The following is a 12,668-nucleotide window of genomic DNA, read 5'->3' as shown; positions in this document are numbered from 1 at the left end:
GTAGCAAAGCCATGTCAAGAGAGGTCAAACGCAGAGCTGGTGAATCGCCATGTCAGCTTGGCATTCAGTAAATCTTTCAGGCTCCGAGAGTGGGTGTTCGTGGTTGAAGACGTGATAGAACACCCCGAAAGTAGAGCGAGGGTTGTTGGAGTGACGGGCGTGATCAGATTTGTATACACTTCACGCTTTTAATCGTGCTTCTAAAGCAACAATAGAGCGCTTAGGCAGCTCGAAACGAAACGAAACTGATTTGAATTTGATAGTTTGTGATTGTTTTGCTGTTTTCGTTTCGTTTCCTACTGGGGTGACGAGAAGTTGTGCTCGTGCTTTTTGCGACGAAACGGAATCGGATAGGGGATTAGTGGCAAACAGCGCTGAAATGGACTTCGATAGCGATGAAGATATCATGACGAATCGTCGGTTGGCGAGGGGAATGCTGGATGCTTCGTGTGTGAAGCAACTACATGGAGACTGGGATGCAGCTTCAAAACTACGTCACCGCGGTTTGGCGCTTCTCCACGATTCTACTCCCCGCTTCTCCGTTCCCCATATCTAGTTTGATATTAGCAACGTCACTGAAGGCATATATCTAGTCTCCTATCGCTTAACACACCGCCAGCAACGACACCAACAAGCGTGCTTCAAATTACCTGACGTCATTCGCACACGCTCGCACTCCCGTGTGTGTTGCAGTGGACTGGAAGGACTCTGCATCAGCATCATACCCGCATAGATGGCTAGGGTTGTCGACGATATACTGTATGGGTGCTGGCCAAGTGCTCTAAGTAGTATTTTGTACTTTGTAGTACGTGTTATCATCAAAAAAAAGCAATGGAACACTGGAGGGTAAATAAGATTTAGGTACATCTAGATAATTCATGTTTAGCCAAGCTATTTACGACCAAGGTGCTGGGCTGGATCAAATTTGGGGCTTTGTGGATAGTACAGTGCGCGGAATATCCAGACCTACAGGAGATAAGTCTCAAAAGGGTGTGTGCAGTGGTCACAAAAAGAAGCACGGGCTGAAGCTCCAAACTATAGTCTCGACGGACAGCATGATCTTTCATAATGACGGGCACGTCGAAAGGGTGTCCCCACGATGTTGCATTGCTAGGCAAGTCGGGGCTGGAGGAGCGCATTCGTGTCGATATGCGATTGCGTGAATACTTTATTTACGGAGACCAAGCATATGGCCGAACCGACGTGTTTGTATCGCCTTTTAAAGACTCAAGGCTGACTTCTGCACAAGCAGAACTTCATGAGTCAATGTTGACCTTGAGGGTATCAGTAGAAGGGTCGTACGACCAAATGGTTAACTATTGGGCTGGAGTGGATTTCAAACGGAAAATGTACTTGGGTGGGGTACCAGTAGCGACGTTAAACAAGACAGCTGTGAGTTTAATAAATTATATCACGATTCTCCGCGGCGTCAACAATAATAGCAAGTTTAAAGGCATGTATCTTCCTACTCTGCAAGATAATTTCCCTGTTTAGCAATACAGTACAGCTGTAGCTCATTCATTTTCTTACTAAAAGTTTCAAAAGAGTTTCTGTTTCAGCTGCTTGGTGCTGCATGTGTTATAGGAGTAGCTCGTGTTTACGCCGCTGCTGGATCTTCTCGGCAGAGGTCGAAACAGAATATCCGAAAAGTAACTAAGGTACTTTCCATGGAAGAATTTGTTTTTACTTAGAGCAATGTAATGAAAGATATAACCAATAACTGCAATAAATATCTTTCCAGAAGCCGGTTAGGTATAACCGATTAAAATAGACCAAAAATTGGTATGACTGCTTATTGCTAGTATCGACTGGCCGTAACTCGCCGGGTACGCAGCTTAACTTTCATTCCGAGTCTCTCATTTTACCTTTTGCCTAGATCTACACACACGAGCACGATCCTACGATGAACAATAATATTACTGCTTATTTCTTCGAGAGCCTTGGTGACGGGCTATTTCGCTATAATTTGTGTGACCCGGCGCGAAAGCAAATCCCGAATACGGGCTACAGTAACCTGATGGGCTTCTGACGGCGCGGCACGACGGTTATCGGTATCTCTTCAACTCGGCGACCGCTTCTCAGTCTCAAAGCGACTATGGTTTCGTGTCTGAGACTACCAATGCTCGATTCCAGTGGATGCGTTGGATCGTGGCCCGAAATCTACCTGTCGCGGAGGTGGACAACGAGCCGACGCGTGTAAAGTCAAGCTGGAAGCCAATTTCTTTCATGATTTTATAAAGGCTGATGGAGTGTATAACAATCAAGGCTGATCCTCCCTGAAAAAGGCGATGGAACAGATGTTTAAGCTGAAGTTTGACGGATGGTCACTTGCCTCCCTTCGCCGTGTCGGAAGTTTTGTTGTCTACGAAGTGAGCGGCAAGCACCAGCATCATTTACTCCGTATTTTGCTCTCGTGAAGCCCGGCTTCACATGTTTCTCGTCCAGGACCGGCCTTGGACGGATTTTCGTTGTAACCGGGCGGATTCTTTCCGCGGGCGCGAATAATCAAGCCCGGCTTGATTATGTTTCGCTTTGTCGCACAGCACGGCTGCCCGCGAGCACGCAAGCGTTTTCAGTGCTGGACGTTTGCAGCCGCCAGCTCTGCTTGCCGCGTCGTCAGCTCCCGGGGCTGACGCGCCTCCATCACAGCTACTGCCGGTAGCTGGAGTCCATTGCATCTGATACGTCGGTTCCCGGAACCGACGCACCACCGTCATAGCCATTGCATGTGACTTGAATCTCTTTCATACTTGATCAATCAACTCCCCGAGTTGATACGGTCATTGAAGTATGAGCGTGTCTCAATCTGATTTTCGATTTGAGACAGACCCAACGACTGCCTCAGTCATTGCGCCTTGTGAATTGGCACCGGAGGCTGCAGCGTAAGGTGCTGCCTCAACTGTGGGATCGGATGCACCTCGCGGTGCATGCGCGACACTGACAAAGCCATCGCTCTCTGTCGCTTGCATCCGAAGTGTACAAGTGTACACTTTTCATAGTTGATCACTGGATCATGCCGTGACTTGCACGGCATGCCCAATACCAAGCCAAACTTATCGTCCGGCTCCAGGACGATTAGGTTTTCCACAAACACCCGGTGTTTGTACGAGAAGCTCACGTGTACTACGCGGTTCTCCGCACTGATGATGGCACGTGTTGCAACCGCATTCCAAAACCCTTCGAGGTGTTTTCACTTTCTCGAGGTTCAGCTTCAGGAGACTTAGCAGTCGAACAAAGTTGCTTGACGCACCTGAGTCAACCAAAGCACGAATAAAGTCTGCTCTCTTCGACGTCACTTTCAGGATGACAAAATCTGATTTGTTATCTTGCTTTCAGCAGCGAGAGTCCCTCTCGCCGGGGCTGCAGTCCTCAGCATCGCGTGCCCGTTGTAGACACGCGCGACTGCAATACCAGTATAGCGCCCCGCGCCTACTGTTTCTGCACCTTTTTTTATTGTACGCAGCGATGCCCGGTATCGCCACGTTGGCCCCCGGCAGAGTGCACTGGCGCTCTGCACTCACACGCAAAATATCCGATGTACCCACATCGGTAGAACCGCACTTGTCTCCCAATACGCTGTTGGCAACCAGCAGCAGACGTATTCATAGGCTCTGGACCTCCCGCTCTTATCATCGGACGTGCCATCCTCGCCACGTTCGCATACCGCTTAGCCTGCTTCAGGCTAAACTCCCCCTGCATCGCGAGAGCAATCGCAACTTCGACAGTACTTGGGTACTCTTGGAAGAGATAGGTCTTAACCCTTTTGCTTCCTTTAGTAGGTCAAGTAAATTGCACTCCATACAAAAAAGATAACATTTTTGTAAAATCAACACAATCTGCTGGTTTTTTTGACATATACCGCACTGGCGTCAATCACTTTGAAAGGGAATTACAATGGCTCACTAGCCATCAGAAGAAAAGAAATCAACACTTCCTGCGTGTTTAACGTCGTTTTGCGCTTGGTTGCTGATTGGAGAAAATACGATAAATATGTCGAACCATTTTGAGCAAAGGTGAAACTGATTCGTAACGCCATTGGCTATAATTAAACGGGCCAGCCAGAGAAATACCACATGACGTGTTTTGTAAAACCAACAAGTTTTGCTTATTATATGAAGGATTTGCCGCCTACTTTTGCAAAACATGCAGCTTTCGTTGTTTTTGGTAGCAAAAGGGCTAACCGACCCATCCTTCAAACCCTTCATGAACGTGATGACCTTTGTCACCTCGTCAATCGGATTGGCCACGATGTTTGAGACCAACTACTACATATGTTGGGCGTAAGCATGAACGTCATGCTTACCTTGCTGCAGGTCGAGAAACACTTCTCTCGACCGGAACTCATTCTAAGGGGACCCAAATGCTTGTCGCATACGTTCTAAAGCACGTATGATCGGTGAGCCAGCGGTCATACGCCCAGCTCCTCGCTCGTCCGCCAAGGCATGGCATGGCGAGCGCAACCTTCGACGGCTCGTCAGTGATATGACGAGCCGCTATGGCAGTGTCGATTTCGACAAACCATCGGAGAAGAGGCTCACTCTCTTTCCTCACATAGTTGTTGACGTGTAGTTCCAACGACTGTATGCGCGGTGTCATCTTGGACTACACTTTCGTAACAGTAGCAGCATCGCGCTGCTCGCTCACGATAAAATCCCAGAGCAACACTGTGTTGTTCTGTCGGCGACAGCGTAGGTAGCATTGTCACTACGGCAGCCTTTCCAATGACTGCTGACAGTCTTTGGAGAGCTTCCCACTCTGAATGGGGACAGTCTGTACGCACACTGTGTGTGGCAGAAACATTTGGGCTACGCATGGACGGATTACTGTCCAGATGCTGGTTCTCCGCCCCGTGTTCGTATTCCATACGAGCTCGTTAGTTAGTCGGTCGTTGGACGGACTACATGTACAAATTGTTACCAGGTGTAATGAGCCTACTTTAAGCCCACTACTTCAGCTTACACGTTAGCTCACGTGGATGATCAAGCGTAAGCTGCGATTCACTTAGATTAACTATGATTTTGTCCGAAAGTATAGATTTACTTAAATAGGAAAGCAAAGCCGATATTCCGGTAAAATGAGAGCTGCTTATTTGCTTGTTTTTTTTATTTTTATCTAGTATTATAAATTAAAGGTATTTATCAACAAATGGCTGACACAATCATATTACTTTAATTGGTTTAAGGCATTGACTTTCAAGCATTGTATACCTTGAATGCATGCAGACCAACCGTTTGTCAAATGTATCCTTTGATATATCTCCCACGAATGTAAAAACCTATTTCGTAACAAGTGGCTATGTGTAGCCGCTTGCGTCTAACCCCGTAGCATGAAGAAGCTGAGGCACTTTTTTGGATTTGCAACGTACTTGAGCAAGTACGCTGAGAATTACGCGGGTAAGATTCGCCTGCTGTCACAGCTCCTGAAAAAGGAGGCTGAGTGGATTTGGACTGCTGAGTGTCAGCAGGCCTTCGATGCAGTCATGCAGGGCGTGACTGAGGCGTCGATCTTGGCAGTGGCTGACCAAGATCGTCCATTTCACATCGTGTGTAACGTGTCCGATTTTGCGATCGGATGCGCGCTAATGCAGCACGATCACGAGGGCCATGATCGTAGGGTCTACTATCCGTCGCGTCAGCTGAAGCCAGCGGAGCGTAACTACCCTGTACATGACAAGGCGCTCCTTGCCATGAAGTATACACTCGCGAAGCTCCGCGTGTTTTTACTTGTGGCACTTTGATATATAACTTTAATGTGGCTGTATCGCAAGGCAATCGTCGCATATACGGACAAAAACCACCACATAGTAGTTTTGTGACTGTACGACATTTGGATCTGCATTGGTTTCTGATACTTAAACTTTATTTCCATTTGTGCCCTAGATGCGGAGAAAAGGACGAGATGGCGGCCATAGTTGAGGCGAAGAGGACCGATCGTTTTACAATAGTTCTGCTGTATTCGTTTCGTCTAGCTGACGCCGGTGCAATTGTGTTTTGATGTGATGCTGTGCAGGTGCGTAGTCGTGATGTTCTGGTCACGACACACTCAAGAAGGTTAATTTTTACGCATATGGTGTTCCACCCGTGGTGGCTGACACGCCGGTCAGTTATTTTTTCTCACTGTTCTTATACGTGCAGCTAATAACGCGAGGTATGTACATGTGTGTATCTTGGTTTCATAGCTGAGCAAGGATCACCCGCACCAGCTTACATTTTAGTCACGGTTGCCATATATTAACAACCCCGAGTGATTTCTTGAGAAATGTACATGCAGTGTTACATATAGGCGGAGCTACGGAAAAATGCACAGTGCTTGTGCAGCGTGGCCCAAAGTTACAGTAAACATTTACTTCAGAAACTAAAGAAATCGTATACTAATGTGGCCTCTTTAATCACAATAATATCCAGCTTTTTAAATATTGCTATTTTAATTGGCAAGTGTTGTCGTAAAACAAAAGACCACACTCACCAGCCCAACTCTCTCTTTCCACAGTCTTTAGGGGTCACACGAACAAATACATTAATGAGAGCTTATGCAATGACCATCGGCTCTATCCGAAAAGGGACGAGGAGAGCGGTGCCTCCTTTAATGGTCATGCAATCGGCTCCACTAATGTAATGTCGAATCCCCCGATGGACCTGCCACCATGTTTGCCGAGAGCGTGGTGACGGACTTCATGCAGAGCCTGGTGTATGTCTTGTACGCGTCGGAAACCCGGCGACCGTGGAACTGGATTGTGAGTGCATCCGTGCCGGATCGGTACATGTGTGTAGCTCCACCGGCACGCAGGGATGAGAGCTGAACCGGCGGGGGTCTTAACCGGTGCGAGGGGCAGCGCTTTTGATGGCTCCGGGTACGTCTTCGCTTGATACACAGGCTGGTCGGCCCTCCGCGCGAGATGTACACAGCGACTGGAATGTTTGTGGGGAGGCGCATCCTTGCTTGAAGGAGAATGAGCGTTCCGAACACAGGGCACAACAATTGATGGCGAGAGCGGATAACACTCTTGTCGTTGATGCCCCACCTTGATTTGTCTTGGACCCGGTGAGGCGAATCTAAACGGCCTGAGCCTGTGACGGGCGCTGAGTCAGCTGTCCAGCGGTATCCACAACCACGATGTCTTGAGCTCGGAGCACGAGCCACTTGAAGGATCCTCCCTGGATGGCCACGATATCTGATCGTCTCAGAAGAAAGAAGAACGCCAAGTACACTACCCCCCCCCCGCCCCCCCATAGGGCTTGCCACGGGGATGATCCATGGCCAAGCCGCGAAAGTAGTTCGACTGACACGGGTGCCTTGCGACGTCGCGGTGGGTCGCGACGGCTTATTCCCTTGAGAAGCATGCGGACGTGCGGGTGTTCAAGCGGAAACACGTATCCTGAGGCTGCGAGGAAATGGCGAACACCATGAAGCACCGCCATGATGGAGTCGCTCTGGATGGGGCCACCGGACCCGAAGCCAAACTGAAATCCATGTAAAACGAAGTCCAAAATATGCTGCACCTTGTCAGTTATGGTCATGTCATGAAGCCAAGACGAAATTCCTCGACGCGAAGCCCACCTTCTCCACCTGTTCAAGGCTATGCTGTACTGGTCAAACGTGGAGTCGGCAACGGAGTGCGCGCGGAGATATATTGCCAGGTACTGGTCAGGCCTTGGATGTCCGCCGACGAGGCCACCTGTGACCACCCGGGTGTTAGCGAAGCAAACAGAGCGGCAAACGATGGGTTAGCGGGAATACGGAAGCCGGCGTCAGCGCGAGTATTTTCTATTCCGGCGATGTGTGACGCAGAAAACCGAAGCCGGTATGATATTTTCCACCAGCTTTGCAGGTGGATAATGACTTGAGCTTTGGGGTTGCGCGAGGCCAGCTTGTTTTGCCATGCGACAGCAAATGTATTGTCGATACGGAAATGCACATGCTGCGGCCTGCTGTCGATAGGACAGTCCGTGGACCATCGCTCTTCCCATGCGTGCACTGCGAAGGCACAAGAAAGGAGCTCGCGAAAGCTGATGCCGAATCCATAGGCCGCTCCACTTTTGAATTCCGCTATCAGCTTTTGCTCGGATGGAGTAAATGCGTAGATCAGTGCAGTCTTTGCGTGTACTTCAAGAGCACACAACCCGAAATCCGACGCGTCCGTTTCAGCCACAACATCTGGAGGTGGGCGGTCGTTGAATTATTCCAGAGATACGCCGTTCAGCTGAGGGTTGTGCAGGATAAGCCACCACCAGAGCAAGTCTTCTCGCACTGCGTCTGTTACGGCGATGCACTGAAATTGACAGAGCTGGACCTCGCGGTGGCGGAGACGCTGTAGGCACGGTCGTGCGGCCCGAATGCAGGTCGCTACATGCCGTAAGCTGACCATTAACGACCGATACCCTTTTCGGGTCAGCGTCGAGGCGCAGTAAGCAGATGCGACAATCTTGCGTGCCTTTTGGATCTTGAAAACGGGTAGTGCGACCACTTCATCGATTAAGTCGAACTCCAATCCGAGAACGCGCTGGCGTGTCTTTCACTCAGTGAACTTTTCAGTGCTGATGGCGTCAGCGCCAAGAACGGCCACCATGGCGTAGCGGAGGGAGCGGTCCATGTCGGAGCACATCATTTCTACGTCCGAGGCTTCGTTGATGTGGTCATCCACCCAGTAATAGTTGAAGAAACCGTCCGGGGAAGTTGCGTTCGTATGACAGCCATGAACGTGGGAAATCGCTCCACCGAAGATCTCGTAGAATCCGGGAGAGCCTGTCCATTCGAAAAGCGCGGACAGCTCGATCACCAGTGTGTTCGCCTCCTCGATCATCCCGGCAATAGGTAGACGCGACGTGGGGTTCTTCCGGCGCACCAACCGAAGCCCGAAAGGGAAAGGAGAAGGCTTCGAAGCGCGTGGCCTCCACGAACGCGTCTGGGACAGGGCGCAAGATAGCCGACGAAGGTGAGGATAATACACAAGATTCTGCTAAAGTTCTGGCTACGAACATCTTTAGCGAACTGTGCTCGGACACGCCCTTCCTGACCGAAGAGAGTCTCTGGGCGGAGGTAAGGGTGGGAGCGAAGCGATGGTGGAGGGATTTTGCCGCGCGAGTGAGAAATTTCTCCGGAAGGCCTCCGTTACGCTAATGAAATCCTCTCCTCACCTGCCGATGTACCGGGCTCCTCGCCTTCCAGGTTCACCCTAACCTGCGGTGGATCGAGACAAGTGACGTCTTCGGCTATACAGCCTCCTTTGACTATACAGTCCGGGTCGATCATACAGTCATCCACGGGTATACGGCTTGCTTTGACTATACAATGCATGTCGTCGATACAGCCATACAAGTATACACGGCCTCCGGGGAGCAGCCCATCCAGGTCAGTCGATCTGAACACTAGCGAGTTTATTCGACGAAACGACCGATGCGACAATACGAAGTCTACCAAGGCCAAAATCCCGATGAATCCCGATGTATCTGCAAGAATGCCTTCGACGTCGGGTACAAGTCTCCGCGTGATGCCGCGTGCTTGCTCGTACGCAGAGGTGGGGACTCCTTCGTACTACGCACTAAGGCGGCGGTCCATGGCTCCACGCCGCCAGTGACATCCACGACGTCGGCTCTACTCGCCGGAGCTACGCTGTCCGAGGGGGCAGTACCTGCCCTGGACGCCGGCGAGCTGGGGGCGCTGAGTGCTGCGAAAGCTTCTTAAGTTGTCATTGCGATGTTGAGCTGAAATCCCCCTTATTTCTTGGCTGCTTGCTGCTTGTTCTTCCAAATACGAAGTGAGGCAGCACGCCACGTGTGGCCAGCAGCAAGCAGGGAAAGCGTGTATACCGGTACGTCGGCGGTATACCGGTAATAAACAATTGTGGAAAACACAATATCCTTGCTTCGCTATGGAATACACCGATATTTTCGTGAAATACTGATCGCTCCCGGATACCAAACCGTTGACTTTAGACGTATTTCTCTCAATCCTTGCTACGGGTACCTGCTTTGGAAGATGAAATACTCGATAATTGACTGCAAACTCATTGCTGGACCATCGTTTGTGGGATCCATTAGACTTTAGTATCAATTACCTTTCACATTTCTATTTTGCTCCAGGTTGTCGCTGTCGATTACATCGAGAACACACGTGAACGATTCATGGCTCCTGGCTACTCCAATCACTACTTAAGTTATTATTTTATATTATCATCACCACTATTTTGTGGTCGTACAACTAGAGCATCTGTACACTTGCATACAAAACTAGTACTGTAGTATCAAGTTTGTCATTTGGGCAATAATGAGTTTACTCCAAGTAGAACAGACTCGGTGGACGGAATGTTATCGTGTATTGTACGGCAGGATAACTTGCTTTTTAAAGTTCAGTTAGGGGGGGGGGGTATTAATACTGTATGAAGTTTTGTTTGTAGGGTCGGTTCTGAGCTTTACTAAGATTCATACAAATTGGTGTTCTTCGTGTCGAAGCTAAAAATGAGTAATAAATAATACGCAAGGAGAAGGTTATTCTCCTTGCGTATTAGCATTATCGTTGGTGTACTTATATTGAGGCACACATCTTCTGCTTTATGAAGCCCTCTAGTGGCTGTTAGCTGTTTAAAAAAGGATGTAATAGCTGGAGATCACTTATCGGGTGGTTGACCACAGTGACCACAATCTGCGTTAGATATTAAAACATCGCAGGAAACCTTGACTGGAGCATCAGGATACTGAGGCTTCATATATACAAATCAAAAATTCAAGTAGTTTGAAACACGAGCTGGTCAAGTAATCTGAAACAGAGGGAGTATAAACTTCGTAAACTGCGAGTCCGCGAATCTTAATGTCGGAGTGTAACCGATAGACTAGGCTGCTTGAATTGGTACAATACACCCTTAATATTTGTCTGGAGCAATCGCTATTGCTAAGAGCCTACGTCGCTCTCATAAACGCAGGCCCACATCATCGTCAGTTACCATCGTTTTAAAGAAGTTCCAACGCTACTGCTTGTATCTGGATGACGAGGAGCCTCACAGAACTCTGCTCTACTCCCCTGACCATTCTTTTCACTATCATAAAATGAAAGACAGACTGAGTGCCATTCTCGGAGAAAATACGGCCTATTAATAACCACTGACGCCCGCCTTCGTCAGTTCCCTCGAGTAGAATTGGTAAAATCGGTCGTTTCGGAGCTTGTCCGCCTTCGCATGCTGCAAACCCAAAAACTCCTTCACATACATTGTGGGTCTTTTTGTTTCCACCCAAATTTGAATTCTTGCCATCTTTTCCAGCGGTGTGGCGTTCTTGTCGAAAAACACAGTAGGGCGGTAGTAGCCCGAGCCAAACAGGCTGACTTTGTAGGCGTCGTATGCAACAGCATACTGTTTGTACTCCTTAAATGCCTCGGTTTTCTGGATTTTTGCCAGCTGAGCAAGAATTTCTTCGTCTGGTACCTTACTCCACGTTGTTGTCGTTGGATGTAGCGTTGTCTTCTGATTGAGGCCCAAATCGTCCCACACTCTGTATGTGCTGACGTCCCTGCGGATAGCCCTCCATATAATGTTCTCCTTGAGCTTTTTGGAATATCTTTCCAAACGATTGTAGTTCTTGTGGACCAATTTTTCAGCGTTTGTCAAACCCTTCATACCCAGCTTTTCCTCGACGTAGTCTACCGACTTGTATCGATCAAGCCACCAGGTAGTCTTCCAAGACAAAGGAATCTTATTGGGAATCTCCTTCAGAAAGGAAGTTATCGGATTAGCCCTTTCGTCCAAAGCAAGCGAATCTGCTGCACCAGCGACGTTGTTGTTTGCGCTGGCCGTCCTACGAAATCTCCCCTGGTTGACGCCATCGTAGCCTGTGCCTGTAACGTGGTCTACAAGTGAAGCGGTAGTCTTCTCAGTCGCCGCCACAAGAACACTGTTCCAGGCAAGAATAGTGATCAGTGTCACCAGTAGAATGGGGCTTAGATGCATGGGTGCGCTCGTAGACGAAGATAAATCGTTATTTCTAATGAGAAGCAAAATCTGAACTGGCAAAGCACTGTTCAGCACCGTCTGGATAGTACTGATCCTACTACGGACCGTAAACAGTACAGAACCGTATTGTATCAAGTGAGCTCGATCCATTGAGGATCACTGTATGCCGATCTGCACTCCAATATAGGTTTAGGCATGTGCTTTGCTTTTTATAGGGTGTCGGAAAGCTTCTCTGCATTTAAGTTGGGCGGCATTTGCGTACACACTATTAATAGGCGGTGTCACCTAAGGTAAAACTATACGTGGCTATATTATATTACCCCAAAATGTCCCTTCGGCGCCTCACTGAAGAGACGGCTTCTAAGCATTTTTTTATTTTAACAAACAATTTTGGCAAAATTCTAAGCAATTCGACATTCTTAAGTGCGTATACCGGATGCGAAACGCAAATACCGGTAAGGATTTAATACATATTAGCATTGCGAAATGTCAGAAGGTGTGTGGGCGCCCAGAAACTGAAAAATGGTGGACCTTCTTTGTTCCCAAAGGATATCAAGTAAGCATGCTATGGATTCTCGCAAATCGTTTGTACATGTATCACGTTTGTTTTAGCTGAAAAAGAAGAAAGTATTATAGTATGACCGCGTTTGCGAGGGTAGAAGAAGATGAATTTGAGTTTCTGGGCGGAGTCTGTAATAATGTACAAACGATTGAACAAGGTGGAAGGTAT

General features: G+C 48.6%; 1 protein-coding gene across 1 annotated transcript; it reads right to left on the bottom strand.

The window, feature by feature from the left end:
• Positions 1–11,083: 11,083 nt before the first annotated feature.
• PITG_09616 (RXLR effector family protein, putative) lies at positions 11,084–11,935 on the bottom strand (the record flags this gene model as incomplete). The annotated part of the gene is made up of 1 exon (XM_002903192.1): positions 11,084–11,935. The coding sequence occupies one exon, from the start codon at positions 11,933–11,935 to the stop codon at positions 11,084–11,086; it is 852 nt and encodes a 283-aa protein (XP_002903238.1).
• Between the last annotated feature and the right edge of the window lie 733 nt (positions 11,936–12,668).

Source organism: Phytophthora infestans, genomic scaffold (genome assembly GCF_000142945.1).
Source record: "Phytophthora infestans T30-4 supercont1.15 genomic scaffold, whole genome shotgun sequence".
In the NCBI taxonomy this organism is placed as follows: domain Eukaryota; phylum Oomycota; class Peronosporomycetes; order Peronosporales; family Peronosporaceae; genus Phytophthora; species Phytophthora infestans.
Note: the sequence above shows the minus strand (reverse complement) of the source record. Positions and strands in the feature narration are given on the sequence as shown.